A 26,802-nucleotide genomic window follows, 5' to 3' on the forward strand; every position below is an offset into this window, starting at 1 on the left:
AGACAACAAAGATGTGTGAGGTTCTCAAAGATGAGTCATTGATATCTTTTTTAATATTTGACAGTAATGCCAACAGATGAGGTATTTTTCCATCAGGCATGAAATATGTAAAACAACTGAATTTATTTGAGGCTTTTTAATCAAATAATTATTGAGCTTTAGTCATTTGTATCGTAATTGTAACTGATTTTATAACTAATTTAATTGTAATTAAGAAAATGTTGGACACTGTAATTGTAATTTAAATGTAATTGACCCCAAGCCACATCTCGATACAGTATATTTTTCTTTTCTAATTAAAATCGCTTTGAGAGTTTTACAGGCCAAAAAGCTTTAACAAAGTTCACAAAATTTGCATTAAATGACCTTAAAAGATTAGAGGTAAAAGTCAAAACAGAAAAACCTGGTTTGACAAAATATATATATTTTTGTACAAAAGAAGAGTCCTTTTTCCTTCAACGAAACCAAATGCTTCTACAAGCTGCTCAATATTCTGCCAAAATGTTGCAAAAATGATGATGTAATCAATGACAGAGAACAACTGTTGCCAAAGAAAATATTTTATTTTTAATGTTGCATTAGTAACAGTTCTTGGTGAAGAGCTTTATCTGACTGGAGCGTTCTCACCACCAACAACCATAATCTGAGACATGATTTTACTTTAATTTGATATCTTTAGGCGATGGCATTTGAAATAACAAAGGCTCAAGATTTGTATCATCTCTGCTTTCGAGAAGAAGAAAAAAACACATACATTGGTAACAATGACCCTTTGAGTTGACTGTTGCAGGAAAGCTGCTGTATGGGAAAATGATGTAAAAATGGAAGTTATAATAACCTAATGTTGATTTTTGGTTTCTGCTTGTGTGAGAGTGTAGGGTTTATTGTGAATATGTCTTTAATGTGTCACTCAATGGGAGTGTATGGCATAAAACAAATTGTTTTAAACACAGGTTCACATAACAGTTCTTGACTCATGTAGCACACTATTGGAAAATAAAATGTGTATGTTTCATTGTGAGCACTTTTGGGTCTGAGAGTCATTTTAAACATGCATTTTTAACAATGATGTGAAATTTATGTCTGATCTAATAAACTTAAACCACACACGTTGTTGTACATCTCTATTTACTGTTACTGTCTGCACTGCTTCAGTAATTTTGGGGCCAGAATTGTTGAATTGATCAATCACAGCATTTGACACTACAAAAGTTTATCTAAACAGTGAATAATCTGAAACAGATGTTAAAACATGCGTACATTTGATTGACATGTAGCATAATTTGCTTCAAGTTGAGAATTAATACTCAAGATTTCATATTTACACAAACCTGAAAACAATAAAAGAATGTCACCCAGCCAGGGCCAAAAACCTTATAAGAATCGAGTGATTTACAGGAAGAGATGATGCAAATCGAAAGCATTTGTTGAGAACTAAAGGAGAACTAAGGCTGAAGCGTGACTTGTTGAGCAGGTTTTAAGATAAATATAAGGAAATATAAGAACATCAATCAATAATTAAATAAGGGAAGATAAATACAAAAGAATTAAAAAACACAAGGCATAAACGCTATGTAGGAAACAGGATATATAACAATATCAAACAATAATTAAATAACCTTTAACCATCATTTCAAAAGAAGTGCACATATTGTGCAACAGTATTCTTTTGAGAAAATAAATGAGTGATTTGGGTTGTATTATGAGTAATCCATAAGAATATAAGCTTTTAATTATGGCAAGAAAAGAAGCAGTAGTAATATTCACATGTACGCCTAAAAGCTAAAGCTGCTTTCACACTCTGCTACTTTTATTGTATCAAAAAATAGAAGTGAAAGTGTAGCTCGAATGAAACTATGACTAAAGTTCAGGACACTTAAAAGTTTGTGGAATCAGGAAACACACACACACACTCAGAGTCACAAACGCTGTAAAGATGGACCGAGAAAGAATGTGGACGATTCTGAACAGTGATTTAAGAACTGAAGTTATATCTGAACTTTTGAAACAGAAAATCACAGCTTCAAAAGAGCGAGTGCAAAGACAAAATGCAGCTTGTATGTCTCTTGACGACTTTCATCTCAGCACGATCATCGGGAGGCAAAACTTCGATGCTGAATCTCGCATTGATATGGAAGAATTCTTTGATCCAAGGTTCGACTATGACTTCACTAATGAGTCCGATGCCTCGGAGTTTCAAAGAGGCAATGAAGTGTACCAACGGGCAACAGGTTGGTACCGCATGGCATTGAAGGTCAAAGGGAAATACCCAGATGGAGACGCATGGTTGGGCACTGATGGATACAGAAGTCACTCTGTACCTGGAGAATGGCCCGTTTCCTACCATGGAACAAGCCTTGATGGAGTCACAGGCATCATCACAGAGCACTACAAAGCAGGTGGTGGGGATGTGTTTGGCCGAGGGATCTACTCAACACCCAGCCTACAAGAGGCTGAGGACAGGTATGCCGAGACCTTCACATCAAAGTCAGGAATGACCTTCAAAGTGATTGTTCAAAACCGCATCAATCCAGAGATGAGAAAGATCTGTGATCGGAAAGACTACTGGCTGATTCCTATCCCCAAAGGAACAGCTCCTGACAAGGAGAAGCGAATAGTGCAGCGCTCCATTCGACCATACGGCATCTTGATCAAGGTGATAAACAGAGTTGTCCTTCAGGAATCAGAATCAGATTCTGATTCAGATTCTGATTCTGACATAATTGACGGAATTCTGACAAAACTAGAATTAGATTCTGACAAAGTTGACACAGTTCTGATAGAATCAGAATCAGATTCTGACAAAGATGACACTACAGAATCAGAATCAGATTCTGACAAAGATGACACCATTCTGACAGAATCAAAATCAGATTCTGACAGAGTTGACAAAGATGACGGGTGGAGCTGCACCGTGTCGTAACCAAACATCATCTTCAAGCCAACTGCAGTGGAAGCCACAGACCATCAAGAACAGTTTTCCTCTTGGACTTCTTGTCGCGTAGACGCGCTGCCGTCCGGTCACACCCGGGATAAAGAACGAGGGTTAAGGGGACCAGCGACCTTGCACTTTTGAAACTCGGAGGAGCCACTCAAGTTAGTTATTCTCCGGCGCCACCATCTTTGTTTTGGGTAGACGACGCATCGGTGCGCACATTTAGCGTTGACGTCATTCATGACGTCGACACTAAATCATTGGCAAACAATGATGCTTTGAGTTGACTGTGGCAGGTAAAATATTGTTTGGGAAAATCATGTAAAAATGAAAGTTATGACCAAATGTTCATTTTTGGTTTTCTGTTTGTGTGAGCTTAGGTAATTGACTTGTATTTGTTTTTGACATGCAAATTAAATTGAAATGGTGAATTACAATGAAATTACATGCAGAATTGGCAAAAAACTAATACATTTTATTAATATGTTATGGTCATATTTGTGGACGTACCTGAAAAGAGATTCTTGAGCTCTAATGTTTACGCATTTAAATATAAATTTAAGACAACAAAGATGTGTGAAGTTCTCAAAGATGAGTCATTGATATCTTTTTTAATATTTGACAGTAATGCCAACAGATGAGGTATTTTTCCATCAGGCATGAAATATGTAAAACAACTGAATTTATTTGAGGCTTCTTAATCAAATAATTATTGAGCTTTAGTCATTTGTATCGTAATTGTAACTGATTTTATAACTGTAATTTAATTGTAATTGGGAAAATGTTGGACACTGTAATTGTAATTTAAATGTAATTGACCCCAAGCCACATCTCGATACAGTATATCTTTCTTTTCTAATTAAAAACGCTTTGAGAGTTTTACAGGCCAAAAAGCTTTAACAAAGTTCACAAAATTTGCATTAAATGACCTTAAAAGATTAGAGGTAAAAGTCAAAACAGAAAAACCTGGTTTGACAAAATATATATATTTTTTTACAAGAGTCCTTTTTCCTTCAATGAAACCAAATGCTTCTACAAGCTGCTCAATATTCTGCCAAAATGTTGCAAAAATGATGATGTAATCAATGACAGAGAACAACTGTTGCCAAAAAAAATATTTTATTTTTAATGTTGCATTAGTAACAGTTCTTGGTGAAGAGCTTTATCTGACTGGAGCGTTCTCACCACCAACAACCATAATCTGAGACATGATTTTACTTTAATTTGATATCTTTAGGCGATGGCATTTGAAATAACAAAGGCTCAAGATTTGTATCATCTCTGCTTTCGAGAAGAAGAAAAAAACACATACATTGGTAACAATGACCCTTTGAGTTGACTGTAGCAGGAAAGCTGCTGTATGGGAAAATGATGTAAAAATGGAAGTTACAATAACCTAATGTTGATTTTTGGTTTCTGCTTGTGTGAGAGTGTAGGGTTTATTGTGAATGTGTCTTTAATGTGTCACTCAATGGGAGTGTATGGCATAAAACAAATTGTTTTAAACACACAGGCTCACGTAACAGTTCTTGACTCATGTAGCACACTATTGGAAAATAAAATGTGTATGTTTCATTGTGAGCACTTTTGGGTCTGAGAGTCATTTTAAACATGCATTTTTAACAATGATGTGAAATTTATGTCTGATCTAATAAACTTAAACCACACACGTTGTTGTACATCTCTATTTACTGTTACTGTCTGTGCTGCTTCAGTAATTTTTGGGCCAGAATTGTTGAATTGATCAATCACAGCATTTGACACAACACAGGTTTATCTAAATAGTGAATAATCTGAAAATGTTTTTAAAACATGCATGCATTTGATTGACATGTAGCATCATTTGTTGCAAGTTGAGAATTAATACTCAAGATTTCATATTTACAAGTTCTTACACAAACCTGAATACAATAAAAGAATGTTACCCAGCCAGGACCAAAACCCTTATGAGAATCGAGTGATTTACGGGAAGAGATAGATGCAAATCGAAAGCATTTTGTTGAGAACGAAAGGTAAACTAAGGCTGAGGCGTAACTTGTTGAGCAAGATAAGATAAGACTTTATTGATCCCTCAATGGGGGAAATTTAGATGTTGCAGCAGCTCCAAAAAAACAGGGGAACAGGAAATATAACAGCATCGATCAATAATTAAATAAGGGAAGATAAATACAAAAGAATTCAAAAATACAGTGCATAAACACTATGTAGCAAATGGGAAACAGGAAATGTAACAATATCAAACAATAATCAAATAAAGGAAGGAAAAAAAACAAACAAAACAAAAATTTTTTTAACCATTACTTCAAAAGAAGTGCACATAATGTGCAACAGTATTCTTTTGAGTAAATAAATGAGTGATTTTGGTTCTATTATGAGTAATCCATAAGAATATAAGCATTTTATTATGGCATGAAGAGAAGCAGTTGTAATATTTACATGTACGCCTAAATGCCAAAGCTGCTTTCACACTCATTTATTTCTAATGTATCCAAAAACAAAAGTGAAAGTGTAGCTTGAATGAAACTATGATTAAAGTTCAGGACGCATAAAAGTTTGTGGAATCAGGAAACACACATTCACACACTCTGTAAAGATGGACCGAGAAACAATGAGGACGACGCTGAACAGAGATTTAAGAGCTGAAGTTATATCTGAACTTTTGAAACAGAAAATCACAGCTTCCAATGAGCGAGTGCAAAGCAAAAATGCAGCTTGTATGTCTCTTGATGACTTTCATCTCAGGACAATCATCGGGAGGCAAAACTTCGATGCTGAACCTCGCATTGATGTGAAAGAATTATTTGATCCAACTTTCGACTATGACTTCACTAGTGAGTCTAATGTCTCTGAGTTTCAAAGAGGCAATGAAGTGTACCAACGGGCAACAGGTTGGTACCGCATGGCATTGAAAGTCAAAGGGAAATATCCAGATGGAGATGCATGGTTGGGCACTGATGGATACAGAAGTCACTCTGTACCTGGAGAATGGCCCGTTTCCTACCATGGAACAAGCCTTGATGGAGTCACAGGCATCATCACAGAAAACTACAAAGCAGGAAAAAGGGATTTATTTGGCCGAGGGATCTACTCAACACCCAACCTACAAGAGGCTGAGAAATCGTATGCCGAGACCTTCACATCAAAGTCAGGAATGACCTTTAAAGTGATTGTTCAAAACCGCATCAATCCAGAAATGAGAAAGATCTGTGGTCGGAAAGACTACTGGCTGATTCCTATCCCCAAAGGAACAGCTCCTGATGAGGAGAGGCGAATAGTGCAGCGCTCCATTCGACCATACGGCATCTTGATCAAGGTGATAAACAACGGCAGAGTTGTCGTTCAGGAATCAGAATCAGATTCAGATTCTGAAATACTTGACAGAATTGACAGATTTCTGAAAAAATTAGACTTAGATTCTGACAAAGTTGACACAGTTCTGACAGAATCAGATTCTGACAAAGTTGATACAGTTCTGACAGAATCAAAATCAGATTCTGACAGAGTTGACAAAGGTGACGGGTGGAGCTGCACCGTGTCGTAACCAAACATCATCTTCAAGCCAACTGCAGTGGAAGCCACAGACCATCAAGAACAGTTTTCCTCTTGGACTCCTTGTCGCGTAGACGCGCTGCCGTCCGGTCACACCCGGGATAAAGAACGAGGGTTAAGGGGACCAGCGACCTTCGACAAACGAGTGCGCGCCTTCGCTGCCTTGCACTTTTGAAACTCGGTGGAGCCACTCACGTTAGTTATTCTCCGGCGCCGCCATCGTTGTTTTGGGTAGACGACGCATTGGCGCGCACATTTAGCGTCGACGTCATTGATGACGTCGAAGCTAAATCATTGGCAAACAACGATGCTTTGAGTTGACTGTGGCAGGTAAAATATTGTTTGGGAAAATCATGTAAAAATGAAAGTTATGACCTAATGTTCATTTTTGGTTTTCTGTTTGTGTGAGCTTGAGTAATTGACTTGTATTTGTTTTTGACATGCAAATTAAATTGAAATGGTGAATTACATGCAGAATTGGCAAAAATCTAATACATTTTATTATGTTATGGTCATATTTGTGGACGTACCTGGAAAGAGATTCTTGAGCTCTAATGTTTACGCATTTAAATATAAATTTAAGACAACAAAGATTTGTGAAGTTCTCAAAGATGAGTCATTGATATCTTTTTTAATATTTGACAGTAATGCCAACAGATGAGATATTTTTCCATTAGGCATGAAATATGTAAAACAACTGAATTTATTTGAGGCTTTTTAATCAAATAATTATTGAGCTTTAGTCATTTGTATCGTAATTCTAACTGATTTTAGGACAAATCTATAACTGTAATTTGATTGTAATTGGGAAAATGTTGGACACTGTAATTGTATTTTAAATGTAATTGACCCCAAGCCACATCTAGATACAGTATATCTTTCTTTTCTAATTAAAATCGCTTTGAGAGTTTTACAGGCCAAAAAACTTTAACAAAGTTCACAAAATTTGCATTAAATGACCTTAAAAGATTAGAGGTAAAAGTCAAAACAGAAAAACCTGGTTTGACAATATATATATATATGTATTTTTGTACAAAAGAAGAGTCCTTTTTCCTTCAACGAAACCAAATGCTTCTACAAGCTGCTCAATATTCTGCCAAAATGTTGCAAAAATGATGATGTAATCAATGACAGAGAACAACTGTTGCCAAAGAAAATATTTTATTTTTAATGTTGCATTAGTAACAGTTCTTGGTGAAGAGCTTTATCTGACTGGAGCGTTCTCACCACCAACAACCATAATCTGAGACATGATTTTACTTTAATTTGATATCTTTAGGCGATGGCATTTGAAATAACAAAGGCTCAAGATTTGTATCATCTCTGCTTTCGAGAAGAAGAAAAAAACACATACATTGGTAACAATGACCCTTTGAGTTGACTGTTGCAGGAAAGCTGCTGTATGGGAAAATGATGTAAAAATGGAAGTTATAATAACCTAATAGGGATGTAACGATTAATCGTAAGGCAGTTAAAAATCGATTCATAGGTACCACGGTTCACATCGATGCTCTGAAAATTGAATCGCAGTACTTTGTTTAACCAGCAGAGGGCGCTATATATTAATCCTTCCAGAAGCGGACATGACGGGCGGAATCTGCTACTATTTTCTTTCTGGCCGCCATTTACTGTTAAACATGCTCATGAATGATTCTTTACTCCTTTAGCATCGAAAGAATATCTGTAATATTACGTGAATATCTGTAAAAGTCAGGTTTTTCTATTAACTCTGTCTGCTAGCATAGCTTCTCTTCTTCACTGGTGGAATAACTGCATGCCAACCGACCACTGGGTTACTAGCGCCCCCTGCTGGTCACAACAAATATCTGACGTAAATACAGTAAAATGACTGTTTTTTTTTTTTAAAGTCCAATTGTTAAGGCACAAAATACATTTTCAGTTGCACTTTTAAAAAGAAAAAGAACTATTATGCAGTTTTGAATTGTTTATTATAGAACCAGAATTTAAATTAATAGGCTTCTTCATTTGTATTATTCCTTTATTTATTTCATTCAAGATTTATTTTTAGTTAAATTGCATCGTTTTGAATAGTTTATCAAGGGATTCTTTTGACAATGAAAAATAAAAGGAAAATAGTACAGTATTTTCCCCCAAAAAATAAAGGAATATTTTTCAGTCATTTGTCAACATTCCCATTTTGTAAAATAAATCGCGAGAAAATCATATCGTGAACCCAGTATCGTGAATCGAATCATATCGGGAGTTGAGTGAATCGTTACATCCCTATAACCTAATGTTGATTTTTGGTTTCTGCTTGTGTGAGAGTGTAGGGTTTATTGTGAATGTGTCTTTAATGTGTCACTCAATGGGAGTGTATGGCATAAAACAAATTGTTTTAAACACACAGGCTCACGTAACAGTTCTTGACTCATGTAGCACACTATTAGAAAATAAAATGTATATGTTTCATTGTGAGCACTTTTGGGTCTGAGAGTCATTTTAAACATGCATTTTTAACAATGATGTGAAATTTATGTCTGATCTAATAAACTTTAACCACACACGTTGTTGTACATCTCTATTTACTGTTAATGTCTGCACTGCTTCAGTAATTTTGGGGCCAGAATTGTTGAATTGAGCAATCACAGCATTTGACACAACACAGGTTTATCTAAACAGTGAATAATCTGAAACAGATGTAAAAAGGTGAGTACGTTTGATTGACATGTAGCATCTTTTGTTTCAAGTGTTTCAAGTTGAGAAAAAATACTCAAGATTTCATATTTACAAGTTCTTACACAAACCTGAGAACAATAAAAGAATGTCACCCAGCCAGGACCAAAACCCTTATAAGAATCACGTTATTTACGGGAAGAGATAGATGCAAATCGAAAGCATTTTGTTGAGAACAAAAGGTGAACTAAGGCTGAGGCGTAACTTGTTGAGCAGGTTTTTTAAATATCATTTCAAAAGAAGTGCACATATTGTGCAACAGTATTCTTTTGGAGTAAATAAATGAGTGATTTGGGTTCCATCATAAGTAATCCATAAGAATATAAGCATATTATTATGGCAAGAAAAGAAGCAGTCGTAATATTCACATGTACGCCTAAACACCAAAGCTGCTTTCACACTCATTTATTTTTATTGTATCCAAAAACAAAAGTGAAAGTGTAGCTTGAATGAAACTATGACTAAAGTTCAGGACACTTAAAAGTTTGTGGAGTCAGGAAACACACAGACACACTCAGTCACACACTCTGTAAAGATGGACGGAGAAAGAATGAAGACGACTCTGAACAGAGATTTAAGAGCTGAAGTTATATCTGAACTTTTGAAACAGAAAATCACAGCTTCCAATGAGCGAGTGCAAAGACAAAATGCAGCTCGTATGTCTCTTGATGACTTTCATCTCAGCACGATCATTGGGAGGCTAAACTTCAATGCTGAACCTCGCATTGACTTGGAAGAATTCTTTGATCCAAGGTTCGACTATGACTTCACTAATGAGTCCGATGCCTCGGAGTTTCAAAGAGGCAATGAAGTGTACCAACGGGCAACAGGCTGGTACCGCATGGCATTGAAGGTCAAAGGGAAATATCCAGATGGAGACGCATGGTTGGGCACTGATGGAGTGAGAAATCACTCTGTAACTGGAGAATGGCCCATTTCCTACCATGGAACAAGCCTTGATGGAGTCTCAGGCATCATCACAGAAAACTACAAAGCAGGAGAAAGGGCTGTATATGGCCGAGGGATCTACTCAACACCCAACTTACAAGTTGCTGAGAGATTGTATGCCAAGACTTTCACATCAAAGTCAGGAATGACCTTTAAAGTGATTGTTCAAAACCGCATCAATCCAGAAATGAGGAAGATCTGTGATCGGAAAGACTACTGGCTGATTCCTATCCCAAAAGGAACAGCTCCTGATGAGGAGAAGAGAATAGTGCAGCGCTCCATTCGACCATATGGCATCTTGATCAAGGTGATAAACAACAACAGAGTTGTCGTTCCGGAGAGAAACAACGAGGAAGAAGTCCAAAAAGATGACGGGTGGGGCTGTACCGTGTCGTAACCAAACATCTTTTTCAAGATGATTGCAGTGGAAGCCACAGACCATCAAGAACAGTTTTCCTCTTCAACTGAGAACACGACTTCACCATTTGCAACGGTGATAAATGTGACTGTGAAAAAGACTGATGTTCTTCATCTGTGACGAAAACGGATAAAGGATATGATGATGATATCGTTGACTCAGTGGTGTGTATAATTTCAATTTGTCGTTCACTGATAATTACTTACAACTACAGAGTAAATATAATTATAATTGTAATTGAAAAGATAATTTACAATATATTTGTAATTAATATATACTTCAGCTTAGATAACTGACTGTGATTGTATTTGACATGCAAATTCAATTGAAATTAGCAATTACAATTTAATTACATTCAAAATTGGTGAAAATCTTTTCAAGCTGCGCAATACCCCACCAAAATGTTGCAAGAAACAATGATTAAAAAAAGAACAATGGTTGTCAAAGAAAGGATTTCCTTTTTCATGTTGCATAGTAACATCTACCATGAGGTCGAGTTTGATGTTTGACTTTAATTTGAAATCTTAAAGCGATGGCATTTGAAACAGCAAAGGCTCAACATTTGTATCATCCTGTTTTTGAAAAAAGAAACAAAAAAGAAACAAAAATACAATGACACTTTGAGTTGATTGTGGCAGGAAAACTGTTGTTTGGGGAAAATGATGTAAAAATGGACGTTATAATAACCTAATGTTGATTTATGGTTTTTGCTTGTGTTGAAGTGTAGGGCTTATTGTGAATGTGTGTCTTTAATGTGTCAATCAATGGGAGTGTATGGCTTATTACAGATTGCTTTAAACACACATAGGCTCATATAACAATTCATGACTCATGTAAAACACCAATGAAAAATAAATTGTGTGTATGTTTTATACCTTTCTATGGTTCCAATAAATATAGCGAGTATTATCAGAGGTAGATAATAATACAAACCACAAACTGTATAGTAGGCAGTACCTCTTAGTATGTAGTTCTGGTAGTTCTGGTCAGCTTCTGCTCCGACTTTGATCAAACACGTCAGACCTTCAGCCATCACAAATTCATGGACAAGGTCCTTATCGTCCTAGAAGAACAAATTTGTGATCAATATGAATTTCACACAAGCTTTAAACTACCGAAATGACACAAAATTATATTGCTGATGTTGCAGCACATTTATTGACCACATGGTGTCAGCACTGTGCAACAGTAGGATTAGAGTTGTCACTTAACCTGATTTATGGCTGAGGCTTTAGAGTACACACACTTTTCTTGTCAACAAACGTGTGTTTGACCATGTGCAGGATTTGACACACTTCTCCTTACTAAACCAACACATTTAAAGGACATGAAGTACATTGCAATCCAACGTCTCATGGGACTAAATGAAAGTAAAACTAAAAAGGTGTGTTTTGGTGCTTGTTAATAGCGACTGTACTTAATGTTTTTATTCTGAATGATTTGCACACATGCAAAAACGTACACACACAGGTTTCGTATGTGAAGTGTGTGTGTGTGTGTGTGTTTACCTGAAAAATTTGCTTCAGAGAGAACAGAGCTCTTCTCAAGTCACGCCCATTGGAGTTATACAATCGTTCTGCAGAAAGAGAGAAAGTATTTAATACCTGTTCATGTATTTTATTAACACATCTGTTTTCATTGTTGTTGCCTGAACAAACAGTACAAATGCACTTTTAAAGCAATCTCTGACTATAATAAATGTTTTTTTATACACACACACACACATTGATGATGATTTGTACATCCTCATCTACGACTCCTTTCATGTCACACCAGCTTTTCCACTGATGAGTTAATCAATAAAACTTTTATGTAAAAATGAGACTCAGCTGCACATTTCCCCTCTGATAGTTGCTCTGATCGCCTCAGGCACGCACGCACCTCAGTCACAGTCGCACGCACGCACGCACGCACGCACGCACACACACACGCACACACGCACACACACACACACACACACACACACACACACACACACACACACACACACACACACACACACACACACACACACACACACACACACACACACACACACACACACACACAAGTGATTAGAGCTGTATCGGAATGTTAATGAGCCACTGGCTGGGATTCAATGTTGAAGTATTCGGGTCATAACACGGAAACTGTACTGTAGGATCAACGCTGACAGCTTACATGCCACTGACAGTAAGGTGAACATTTTGTTTCCAGTGGACACAAAGATATGAATAACGTAACTGTGAAATGTATATAAGGCTCAATAATATTTAGCACATATATTCTAATTTATTAAGGGAACATATGTGATCTGATAATTACATTATTATTATTATTTTACATTTGACTGGCTGGTAACACACAATTTCAAAATTAAATGCTTGATTTTAAAACCACAAGTACTTGAGGGTAGTCAAATCTGTCTGTGATTTTCTATTTAGTAGGGGTGTGCATTGCCATGAATCTGACGACACGATACAATTCACATTTCAAAATACGATGTATCCCGATATACATCCTGATACTAAACAAAACAATACGATATACATTACGATATTTATAATTACAAATTTCAATTACAATTTTTTAAGCTTAAACTTAAAATTCAATGGTAATTTACTGTAATTCAAGTACCAATATCAAAAACAAGTGGTATGGTTATCAAACTGTCAAATTACAGTTTTGCTCATATATATCATACATCATACATTTGCTTCTACAACAGATTCAGATTCTGTTACGTTTTTACATGCTGTGCACATGTAGCGCAATTAAATGTTTTTTCTTTTTAAAAAACGTGACTAAAAAAATCAATTTGGACATTTTTCTTTGGATCTATACAATAATTGCGCAGTGAAATATATATCGCCGAATTGATTTTTTCTTACACTCTTACTATTTAGTAATATAGATCACTTTAAACTAAATGTATATTGAATGTATTTTTTTTATTTCAAAATCTATTTCAATTAAAATAAAACTAATAAATTATTTGAGGAAATAAAACACTAAAAAACATATTTCTCTACCCAGAATGCCATCTAAGCATGAGTCCAAAACTTCCCAACTCTAAAGATGCCAGTGGTCTTAAAGTGTATTAATTCCTGATTAAACGTTTGCACATATGAATGCAAATCATTTGAAAATGATTTTCAAAATAATTTTCATTTATTTACTAAGCATTAAAAAAAAAAAACATTAAAGGTACAAGGAGGGAACAAAGCGCCACCCCTTTCAATAAACACAAACAATTTAAAATAAGGGTTAACAAATAAACACTTTTAAAATTAGGAGACAAAATGCACAATCAAACTTTGACATGAGGAAAAATAATACATAAAGTACACAAAAATCTATATCAAAAGACAATGAAAATATTGACCAAAATATTAATTGAAAATCAAATAAGAAATACAAAATTAAAACATATATACATATACATACATATATACATGTGAATACAAATGTACATAATACACGTGGATTGTAACCATGGTGAAAAGGCAAACAGTAAAGTGAGAGAGGGCATGAAGTAATTAGATGTACTTAATGTAGGAGGACTTATTTATGAAATTGCATTTTAAAACATGATATATTTTTAAACGATTTGAAATATTTTAGAGTCCTTAATGCAGCATAATATATTTTTCTCTAACCCATTTTTTGCACCTGTACGGTATAATGCACCACTATCACAAACGGCACCTAATCTTGCACTTAGTGAAATTATAGCTGTGTGTTTAGTTTGAGCAGTTGTGCATTTGACTAAGTGTCAGCAGGAGGTTTGGACATTTTCTGTATATCCACAGTTTGCGTGTTGACAATAAATCCCCTCCATGCTTCAGAAAGAAGGCGGGGTGGGTAATGGTGGATGTCAGGGCAGGGAAGGACAGGCTCGCCCCCTGATGTGCTGATGTGTTGTTTTCCCACACATGGGCTAAGCCTCAGCTACAGAGCCGTCCGGTCTGTCCTCTCTGTCTGTAGCGCAGAGGTAATGGCTGCTAGGCTAGGCTAGGCTAACCCAAGGCCAGGGTCAAAACCATTATCATTCCACACTCAGAGGAAGATAATCAGGCCTGTCTGTCTATCCTGTACATATAAAGGAGAGCTTTTTTCTGTGGGTTCTGCAGTGAAATAATGAAAGACCAGAATAGATATAATCAAGAAGACATCCAAATTATTGTGGAAAAAGGCAGTTAGCATAAAATGCTAAAGAATTACAGAGAAACTTTATATATAGGACAATAGGGAAACAAAAAAAAACATTTGCATGTACTAGGGCTGGGTGATATTTCAAGATTCAAGATATATCAAGTTTTCCATTTTGGTGATTTAGAAGATTACAATATTGCCTATATTGATATATTGTATATATATTTTTTACAGCTTATTTTGTATTAAAATACTCATTTTAGGAGTCACTGCTTTCACTAATTGTCAGAACTGCATTAAAAGCACATTTACAGTAGATGGATTTCTGAGTAAACAGTAAACATCCACACTACAGAGCTCACTCACACGTGCTGTCTCTTATAGTAGTCTGGTCTGTTAGAGGAAGAATTGTGAAAATTTGTCTACAAGCCAGAAAGTTGGCATGAACTGCTGAATTCAAATCTGGTGGAAGCTGGAGCCAAATCTCATCAGGGTTACCATATTGGAAATTTCAAAATGGCGGCCACCCAAAAACAGGTTTATCTGTTACTACCCAACCTTCCATCCATCCATGCATTTTCAAACCCATTTGTTCCTGTTTTTTAGGGTCACGGCCCGAGGTCTGCTGGTGCCTATCTCCAGTTCTCAATGGCCGTTAGGCGGGGTACACCCTGAACGCAGATTTCAAAAGTTCTGGACCTCAGGGATTCTAAATATGATGCCTGTTTGACAGTAACTTTTACTGGCATCGCCATATTAGAAAATCCAATATGGCCACCTGTGAACCAAAAATGTCTTTATTTCACAACATAGAAGCCCAACATCCCAGATCAAGGCATCCTTAATAAATCAACCAAATGTGTCTTTGTGGCATTTTGCATCAGCAAATTGAACCCTGATCTTTCTGGTCAGACTTTGTTTTAATTTAAATTATCGAGATTTATATTGTATATCATCATTTTGAGGAAAAATATTGAGAAATGAGTTTTGGTCCATATCGCTCAGGCCTAACATGTACTGGAAGACTCAAATGCAGACAAGTGGTTCCACTAAGAAATGCCTGCTACACCAGTCGGCCCAGTTTATTTATTTAGACATTGACGTGTAACGTTATTTATTATCAGTCATAAGAGCAGCTGTCAGGGTAACCTTTTCCGAAATGTCTGCTGTGTATCAGCAGCAGCGATAACAAGGCTCGAGATGTGAAGACAGCAGCAAGCTAATGCTATCTTACAACTAAGGCTAAGCTAGCTCGTTTTCCCATTCCCAACAACTAGTTTTTCCTGAATGACACAAGTGGAATAATAAATTAACTCTCAAACAATTGTGACATGATTATTTACATAGCAATTCTCTACAATTACTTTAATTATTAGGTTAATACAATCCATTACATTTGTACTCTAGGGAATGAGGTTTGACAACCTGAGTACTGGTACTTGAAAACATCACTCCAAAAGTCCAAAATGTCTCCAGCTGTTACACCATTGCAGGAGCAAACGAAGATATAATTGAACATAAATCATTTTCACTGTCAAGCACTTTGGACGAACAACACTGCATGATGTCAGCGGCAATATATTCAACATGTATTTATTGGTTTGTTTGTCTGTTTGCAGGATTACATCAAAAGTACTAAACAGATTTTTACAAAATTGGAACCAAAGATAGACCTGACACCATGCACTTTGAAGGAGGTCTGGATCAATATACTGATTGTGGATAATTTTCAAAACTCCCTCTTTCTCAAAATTGGCAAACATTTTAAAATTCACTTCTCAGTTCATAATTGACCAATCTTTATGAAATTTGACTCAGTTATGTTGGGTTGGTTCCTCAATTAACCCACTAAGTTTCATGTGAATTTGATCTGGATTGTGTATTTCATTGTGATTTTTCTGAAAATTGGTGACACCCATAATGGGGATAGAACATTCTTCCACGCCTTTAAAGTGTGAATGATCAAGTAGCGCTGGGCGGTATACCGGTTCATACCGAATACCGGTATATATTTTTGTTACGATATTAATTTTTTATATACCGCTATACCGGTGCATTTTATTACACAACTTTCAGAACGCTACGCTGCATCGCATTTCAGACCGGACTCTTTTCAAAGTTGTACTTCTAAATAGGAAGGTAAACAGTAGCGCTTTGGTGTTAGTTGCAGTGTAAATTGTAGGTATAAATGGATAAGAAAGACACAATTGGAAGCTCTGAAGCTGCATGTGCCTGCGTGCACATGCTACTGCTACAGGAGAACAACACTCAGGGACACGGAGGCACGGTTAGCTTAGCGCGTCGTCAGTTCGGCAGTAATACACAAAAAAAGAGAGTAAAGGATCGCAATTTTTAATTCCTATAACGCGGAAATAAGTCCTGGTGGAGCTACAAACAAAAGAAGAAACCACCACACCACTGAGTATGCAGCATTTACAGCTAGAAATCAAGCTAATGCTAAAGCTAAGCTAGCGCAGCAAAGAGCCATTGGGCTGCTGATGCAAACTTGTATTACTACTAGTGTGGAATTATTCTACAATATTCACTCACCGTGACAATAAAATAGACCATCCTAAGTCAATCTACTGCAGTAAATACAGTGATATACATTTTTGGTCATACCGCCCAGCCCTACGATCACAGTATCATGATCAGGATCACTGATCCAGATAACTGCCATAATCGGCAAAAAGGATATATAGTACTTGGTGGACGTTTGCAATCTCTAAGTGCTTTAGTTGTTATTATTACTATTAATCCCACCCCCAACAGACACTACCACACATAGAAACAAGTTGCTAGCAAGAAAAAAATATCTTCTTTCCCGTCTTAATGATGGTAGGGGCTGTAGTTCTCGGTTTATTTGATGTTTCATACATAAGGCTGACATTAGCATGAATAAGGTGTCGTGAAGGCTGTCATTAAGTGTTGTACGCTAAATTAGGACACCTTTGGAACTATGTTGGCATTTTTTGGGTTAGGTGGAGGGATCGAGTGGAGTTAGGGGTTAGGGTAACAAACAACACTTAAAGAGTAACTAAACCCCTGCTTTCTCCTGACCTGCCACTAGGAGGGAAATTCAAAAAAATGCCTTGATTATGGGCAGGGCTCCTGGAGCTCTCAATCCAACCTACTCACCACAGATTGGAGAGCCCTCAGGGGCTAGTTTTTACAAAAGGGGCGGGGCTAACAGTGCTTTTTTTTGTAATGCAAGATGGTCCCAAAATGTCACATGATCTTGTTCTCAGCCAATAGCAAAAATCCATTGTAATAGCTGGGTTTCAACACATAGAGGGCAGTAACTTACAACAAAATATGCCAAATTGAAATACTTTGACTAAAATGTAAAGAGTTGGACCAGAATCAATCAACAGCACTACTTCATACCCAAATGCATTTGTATTCAGCAAAAAAAAAAAAAAAATGGTTTTGGGTTTTTGCAGACAAACAAATAAATAAACAACAAATTGCAATAAACAGTAAATGACAATAAATAAATGCCCGAGTACATATTACATCCTTGGTTGAGCTAATAAAATAGAATACATTTTCAAATGTATTTGTACACCACTTAAATGTGACTATTGCACGGAAGTACCACAAGGTGAAATTGAGAAAGTCTAAAAATTAGGTTTGTGAAGCTAGTAAGAGTTGAGAGATGGACCAGAACAGCACTACTTAATACCCAAATACACTTGTATTCAGCAGAAAAAAATGGTTTTGGGGTTTAGTTACTCTTTAATGACAGCCTTTATAATACCTTATTTATACTAATGACAGGTTATGTATAAAACTTCAAGTAAAGTTGTGTAACCTAGTTCTCTTATTGTGCAGCAGCGAATCCAAGGTGTCTGTTTATTGTTTCATATGAATTGCATATTTAAAATGGGGCGAGAACAGGTAAGAGTCAGCTACTACAAACATGTGTGCTAACATTCCACGATGATTGTCTTGCTGTTCCAAGGAAATGCTCATTTATTCGTACGCAGAGATTGACATATCTCAATATTTTTGTGCGTGCAACATTTTCTGGATTTATATGTACAACATTTCCCACGCCGTTTTCCAAGCAGGTCTTTGCACATGAAGCCCCAGGACTAAATTCTCTCCAGAAGGCAGATTGGTAGACAGATGTGCAACAAATATACAGATTATATCTGAGAGGATGATTTGTCATGCTCTCCATAGTCATCACAAGCTCTACTTTTTCTTTTTCCTGGCACTTTCTTTCATTATTGTGACAAGAAAAGCTGAAGCGCTCACAGGGATGTGTTATTGTGGCCTGAGCTTGGTTTATGTGCACGTGCACAGTCCAGCGTGCACAGGATGAAGCCTGTGCTCAGTGTTTGCCGAGTGAAGACAGACAAACGAGGGATTTTATGGTTTTGTTTTGGAAGATTTTGGGGAGTTTCAGCGCTTGTTTCAGTCTCACCATGTTCTCACATAAACTGTATATAAGTGTTAGTCAGTTGCATCTAATTCCATGGAAAAGTTGTAGCTTTTGTCTAAAAAAAAGTTGCCAGGGACCAAATGTCAATTTGATATCCTGTTAAATCACATTTATTTGCTCTAATATCTGCAAGCTGTTTATTTCTATGACAAGATAATGAATAAATGAATATACTACAGTATTTAAACACTCGAGAACAACTTATAAATGATGTTTCAAAGCTGTGTTTTCCAAGCTTTAGTGAGCCAAAAAAAACCTAATGCATTAGTAAAGTCCAGATGCACCATATCAGGGCAGCTACACCACATGGTATGATACACACTGCCACCTACTGACATGGAAAAGTTATCAAATATATCAAATGTATTAGCAAAATATTTGTATTTATTGTCAGTAATAACAACCACAGCAAATTTTTTGACCTGCCGGTGTTAATAAATTTAGATCAAAAGTAAAAGAACTTCCATCTTTTTAAAAAAAGGTATTTCATTTGTTAACTTCCACTTTAAAGCACTTTAATAAGATCTGCAGTCAAAATTAAAATGTAATTTTCTCTTAGAGTGATTTACCTTACCCAACTTTAAAGATCTTTGCAGAACTCATCATATTTTGCACAAATCATAATTTCAATCCTAATTCAAAAGAAACACAACACTAAAACAGTTCGATTTCTACAAAACTGTAAAAGGAATGTCTGCAATAAAAGAGAGATTCCTCAGTGCCCAGGGCTGTTTGTTAAGTCATTTACGGGGGGTCAGATCGCTTCTTCTCTTCCTACCATAATGGGATTAATGCCCTTCATCTTTGACTAATCCCTCAACATTTACTGCACCTGCTGCACATCCGTAAACAGAATAACGCAAAAGCCTGCACACTCAGCACTAATCCAAAACACAATCTCACTCATTTTTAATATGGTATTCTACAGCAGGCTTGTAGTGGAAGCACATTTTGTCACGCAATAAGTATTTTCCCCTTATTTCATTCAACGTCTTCTTGCTGCGAGGCCACACCAACAGAGCTGGCCATTTGCACCAAATGTTGCAGCAAAAATATTTGAGATCATGTAAAAATGTTGAAGATTATGTCATTTTCCTCCCATGACAGCACTCAAGCGTATTTACGTTACGGTCAACCAAGGGTAATATTATTCCAGAGAGAAAAACTGTCTCTGGGTCAGGCGGGGGAGGAGCTGGCAGTACTGCGCTTATAGCCGATTTATAACTGCTGACTCATGTTTCTAGAAGATTTCATTGCAGCTAAAAAAAAAAAAAGAAAAAAAAGCTGGGAGTGGGGGGGGGGGGAAGGAAATCGACCCCCTACACGGCTGTTTCGACCAATCAGCCAACTGTTTTTAAACTGGGATCTAAAAAGAAGAGGTGAGGTGTGGGTTAATCCAAGGGAAGTCTCCCATTCTCTGTGCTTGTTCCAGGCTAATATATAGCAGCAGTGAACATGAAGTGCACTGTAACAACCTGAGAAGCAGGGATCAGTGTTTGCAGGGGTCATTCAGAGCATTGCGTGTGTGTGAGCACAGCCCACTAAACTGAAATCAGTCATGGGAAATGTAAGAGATCTAGATGCATTGGATCCATGATCAATGTGACCCCACACAGGCTGTGGACTTTAAAATAGTCCCACTCTACATGTAGGACATCAATAATCCCGGATTGAAGCTTGCTGTTGATGCAGAGCATACAGTATATTGTGTTTTCAAAGCCTTTGGCGCCAGTGCACATGTGCAAAGGGCAGACCTGGGTGGTAGTTCTGACATTCATGCACACATCTGTGGTGTGAGGAAGAAGAATAAACACTCCATCAATCTGCCACGGGCTGTTATTTGGGTAATGATCCACGATTTCACTCTCTTGTCAAGTCAAGTAGAAAAGAACAGTTTGGCGGACGCCAGAGGTCAGAATGCTGAGGACAAGTCGCTTATTTTGCGACTGTCTATTTTTTCTCTGTTACTCTTGGCGTGCAGTGTGAGCGCTGGAGGCCGCTGACGGAACAGATGACAACCAAGGCCGCCTGAATTCAGAAAGTGTGAGTGAGGAACGTGAGGGGAGAGATCTACGGGAAAAAATTAAAAAGAAAGAGAAAAGGATAGGAACAAATTGAACACAAAATACAGGCTCGAAGGCCGATGCATGAGCCTCGGTGAATGAAAAAACAGTGTAAATGTGACTTATAAACTAAGGGCTAGTACACTGAAATACATTGCAAACAGTCCATTGAGAGACGTGCTGTACACGCAGACCACAAACCCTGATTCAAGATGGATCCACTGAGAAAGAAGCTGAGAATGCAGAAGTCTTGCAGAGATGCATTCAGAGTATGGACACTCATGACAGATAGGTCATACAAACACAAACTTTAATGCATTGCAACACTAAAAAATTACAAGCTTCTAATTTTACATTAATAATATATAATACGAGAATAAAATAACACTACTAAATGTATAAAATATTTATGTCTGCTCACTTCCTGCCCTTTTTATCTGTGTCTTCTACTAGCTAGTGTGGCGTACCCCATGTTTCCTACCTTTATTGTTACAAAGCAGGGGATCCCAAACAACCCCAATGACTAACATGGTAAGGTTTCATGTATGCAGACAACTGTCCTTCAGGATATTTACTTTGATCTCCTGATTTGTTTTGAATGTTAACTGCCAGTCTTCTTCAGAGGTGTCTGTTTATCGCTTTGATGTTACCTTGACTTCCGGGTAATAATTCCAGCAAGTTACTTTTGAATAATATGGTTTTTTTTATTCAGACAACTGTTCTTCAGGAAATTGACTTTGATCTCACATGTTTTGAACGTCAACTGCCAGTCTTCTTCAGAGGCGTCTGTTGATCGCTTTGATGTTTCTTTGACATCCACGTAATAATTCCACAGAGTTAGTTTTGAATAATATGTTAAGGTTTCATTTATTCAAACAACAGATCTTCAGGAAATTGATTTTGACCTCCTGACATGTTTCAAAAGTCAACTGCCAGTCTTGTTCAGGGGCATCTGCTGATCGCTTTGATATGTCCTTGACTTCCACGTAAAACTTCCAGAAAGTCATTTTTGAATAATGTGTTATGTTTCATTTATTCAGGCAACTGTTCTTCAGGAAATTTATTTTGATCTTCTGACATGTTTCGACTGTCAACTGGACATGTCTGGATGCTGGAACCCACATGACTGACTGAAAACTGTTGGCATCACCAGGCTTTCCTGAAGCAGTGCTTAAGAAAGTCTTCTGTTGACAAAGCCGAACCAGGGTCATTGCTCGGGGTACAACCTCCTCCTCCCTTGACAGTAAAGTAGGGCAGCAGCTGATATCATGGCACGCACTGAGCATGGCGAAGAGCTGTTTGCAACCTCCACAAATAGAAGTCACTTAGATCTCATTAGGGATTTTTTTTAATTTTGCTAACCTGATGTAAACAGTTACTGTAACGTTTGTCATTGAGTGAACAAAACAGTTATTACAAACACAAACACTGGTATACACTACACAAAACACAAACTCTTTCAATATTACAAAAGCTGCAGAGTTGGATAGACTTTTCCAAGCAATTTTGTCTTTTAAAACAGATATAAGAAACTTCATAAAACAAGCGTACAATAAGTGAATTTATTCTATATTAGAAACATAAAATAAAACTCCTGCTTTTTCTACTCATTGTTTTTGACAAACCTATTTCTTTAAGGGTTTTGGTCTGCTGGGATTCTGTCATGGATTCGTTTTTAGCAGATTATAGTTTTATTTGTTGTCCGGCAGCAATAAATTAAAAACAAATTAGTTAATCACACGACACATGATATTGGGTTTGCTAGACTGACAATACATTATTTTTAGAAGAAAAAAAAAGACAATTGGAAAAATAGCCATGCTTTTATTTGACTTTGAATTCTGTGTGAGCGCTATCAAACTGAATATTAAACAAAAATAATCTAAACAACAAACAAATAGCACCAAGTTGAATGTGTTTTTTAAGTATCCATCATAATACTATTATTAATTTTGATACGTTTTAATATAAAAGAAAAAGCAGGTGCATGAACACATTTTTTTGTCAAACTTCATGTAAAATTCTAAATTTTACAACCTGCTCTTTCAGAACTGTTGTGGCAGCATTAGCACATTCCCATTGACTGGGATGTTTTTGAAGGACACATGCACAGAAGTTGACGGTGGGAATTATCGACCCATTCGATCCCACATACAAATCAGCACGTGTGAAACAAGTGGCCAGTGTTTCCACCTCCCATCCCCCCAGGTCCCACCCTTTGTTGTTCACATTCATTCATGCATCCTATGTCTCACTTCTCACGGTCATTGTCTACAGTTTAATCTCAATGCGTAAGTGAATTGATATAAACCGGCAGACAACATGCAAGACTGAATTAAACAACAGCTTTTTATTTGTATCACTGAGTTTTTCTTTTCCTTTTGGCTTACAATGAGTGATTTCAAAGTGGCAGTTGGTCCAAAACACACGTTTGCAGGATCCAATACATTATTTTAGTGTTGTTTGCTTATATAAAAGCTGCAAATTGGAATAAAAGAAGTCAGTATACAAGAAAAAAATGACACACTGTGGGAAAGGCAAATAGGGTGAAACCAAAGTCGGCAGTGAGTAAACAAAGAGGATACAAGAGTATGCGTCCTCTTTGAGTGGATTATCTAAATGAAATCCTGCTCTGACTCAAACTGCACTTGTATTCTCCTCCGTTGTGAGCGAGTGTGTATGACACTAATACATTGGACCTAGTGATATATGACATGTAGCTTAAAGAGGCTGTAGCAGAGATAACTTTAATATCGAAACTTTCATGTACACATCAAAATACTACACTAATTCAAGTTAAGACTACATTTCGTGTTAACCATTTTTTGTTTTCTTTTTCTTTTCTTTTTTTTTAAACAAAGCTTTTCATCTTTTCGTGAAACTTTTCTTCTTTATAAGTTGATGAAACAGTTTCAAGTACGCCTTCACACTGGTGGATCCTAGAGCAGTTAAAGCACTCGAGGATTCGTTTGCTCAGACACCTTCCTGTGATACTATCAGGTAATGTGCGCACAAAATTTTATATAGCACTTTAAAATCACCGAGGTAGTCCCAAAGCGATTCACAATATCAGCTCATTCAACCACTCACCAATGGGACAGAGCAGCCATGCAAGGCACTAGTCAACTATTCGGAACTATACTTGTCTTGCCGAAGGACACTTGGACAGGTATGGCACTGGGATTGAACCCACAACCTCTCAATCAGAAGATGACCCCTCTACCACCTGAGCATTTATCAGCTTAAACCAACAAAATAACAAAACGCTTGAACAGCTTTAACCAATCAGGGATGAGTCCACTACCATGTCAGAGTTTATTATAGTGGACCCAAAAATGATAGAGTACGGGTCCCCAAACTTATTCTGCTGTGCCATCCTTTGAATAATGAAAAATGTTCAACTGTTTCTGATTCTGAAAAAGTAGAACACTGTATGCCTCTATACTGGCTAACTATAGACCAATTGCCAACCTTCCTGTCAAGGCTTTGGTCTTCAACCAACTGGGTAAATTCTTCTTACAGAATATTTGATCATTTTCAATCAGGCTTTTGTTCTCATCACAACACAGAAACAGTGCATATCAAAGTGCTAAATGACATAAGATTGATTCACTGATTCAGGAAAAGTATTATATTGGATCTATGTACTGCATTTGACACTGTGGACCAGAACATTTTGATACACAGATTGGAAACGTTGGTTGGACTAAATGGAAAAGTATTGCAATGGTTGAGATTGTACTTGGAGGAAAAAAGTGATTTTGTAAGCATTGGAAAGTTTGAATCTGACAGATTAACAATGTTCTGTGGGGTTCCTCAGGGCTCTGTTCTTGGACCTGAAGTGAACACATTGCTTAGTTTTTAAGTATTGGTCGGGATAGTACTCTGCAACACTTAGCAGCTTTATGAATCATACAAAGTTATATTGTAGGAAAAGTACAGAGGTAATGAATGAACAAACATCCATCAAACCTTTAATGAACTGGAATGTAGATCAGGGTTATTGGCCCAGGAAAAACTAAACTTCAATGTCACTTGTTTACTCTCCTCACCTGTAAGTCAGCTGATTTCTAAGCTCTGATGTAACACTGAAAGTCACCAGCTTGCTGCTTCTGCTTAGTCTGGCAGGTGCATGTCCTCACTGCTGTGTGTTCCCCATGTGTTTCCTCACTTAAGTGATCCACCATCCCCCTGGAAACTGTCCTTCGCTTTGTCTTTTTCCACACATCCCCTAAACCCATCAGCTCAGGAAAAAAACAAAACTAAAAACCTATGGTTTAACACCATGCCAAGTTTGCAACTTTGCAGATTCTCCAGTGTGTGCTCACAATGTTTAACTTGTGGTAATTGTAATGTTTAATGGCATTATGTAATACCTCAAAATTATTAAAACAGACCAGTTTGAGGTTTATGCAGCCACACTGGTGCATATGTGAACAGCCCCAGACATACCACTCAGACACACACACGCACACACACGTCTTAGTATATTTTTCTCTCTTTCAGTAAGCCTACTGAGGCTTGGGAGAGCAAACCCCAAACAGCAGCGTGCTGAGCCGCAGTACAACAGTTGGCTTCTACTGTTTGTCAGCATAACTCGAGCCCTGGGAAAACCCTGCCACATCTACAGACAAGCACAGCGCTATACGATGCAGCCACAGAAGCCTCCTCACCACAGCAGAGGATCAACCGACCAGAGCTGGACGGTACACAACAAAACCATAAAAAGTTATAAATACTCAAAGTACTCTGTATATTCTTAGTATACATATCTTGACATCTGAATGTAAACAGGACACGGCAGTTATTGTTGCAATCAAAATATATCTTACAGCTGCTAAGGAGGAATAACATCAATGGCTGGAACTCGACAGTAATCTCCACCTCTCCAGCTTCTTTCTATTCTTAGAAAACCAGTCAGACACCAGAATATTAAAAAGAATCCAAACTTTCAGTCACAAACAAATTAACCCAAGAACAGCTACAGACAGACAGTGAATTTTCTGGGGCGGTAACTAAATGCTGTAACAAAAACATTTCAGCTCATCCACCACACTTCTGCACCTTCATCCCCATGTGCCTCCTTGGCCCATCTCTCCATCTCCCACAGCAGTAAGTCAAGCGTGACTCATGCGGGCGCTGGTGAGGGTGGATTGGAAACTATGTGAGGGATTCTCTCGTTCCCGAGATAAAACTAGAGAGGAATCAAATGCTGGTTTAGATATTGAACGGTGGGACCGTAAATCTAAGATATGGACACATGAATTTGGACAACATGGTGGCTCGACTGACAAAACAGAGTGACTTGTCTGTTTTTTAAGTACAGCAGATTTTCACTGTTGACTCGTGGCTTCAAAGGGACCAACCTACTTCACAGAGCATGTGAAGCTGAGCTAAGTAAATAGAGTTCAGTGGCATAAGAGGTGAAAGTAATGGATTACAAGTACTCACGTTACTGTAATTGAGTTGGTTTTATGGGTACTTTCACTTTTTTGAGTATATTTCTAAATCAGTCATTTTACTTGTCCTTAAGTATAAAAGAAGCAAAGTAATTCATCACATTTCTACACCCAACCGTTACTGAGTAAATTACTATTTTTTGTTTTAAAAT

General features: G+C 37.1%; 1 protein-coding gene across 3 annotated transcripts in view; it reads right to left on the reverse strand.

The window, feature by feature from the left end:
* fhod3a (formin homology 2 domain containing 3a) overlaps positions 1–26,802 on the reverse strand; it is a 113,477-nt gene that overhangs the window by 55,287 nt on the left and 31,388 nt on the right. For all 3 annotated transcript variants that reach the window (XM_028461955.1, XM_028461954.1, XM_028461953.1), the window contains exons 4-5: positions 12,053–12,120; positions 11,502–11,607 (exon numbers count right to left, since the gene is read on the reverse strand). In XM_028461955.1, coding sequence (XP_028317756.1) covers positions 11,502–11,607; positions 12,053–12,120 — 174 coding nt within the window. The remainder of the gene's footprint in view (positions 1–11,501; positions 11,608–12,052; positions 12,121–26,802) is intronic.

This window comes from Gouania willdenowi, chromosome 11 (genome assembly GCF_900634775.1).
Source record: "Gouania willdenowi chromosome 11, fGouWil2.1, whole genome shotgun sequence".
NCBI lineage: Eukaryota > Metazoa > Chordata > Actinopteri > Blenniiformes > Gobiesocidae > Gouania > Gouania willdenowi.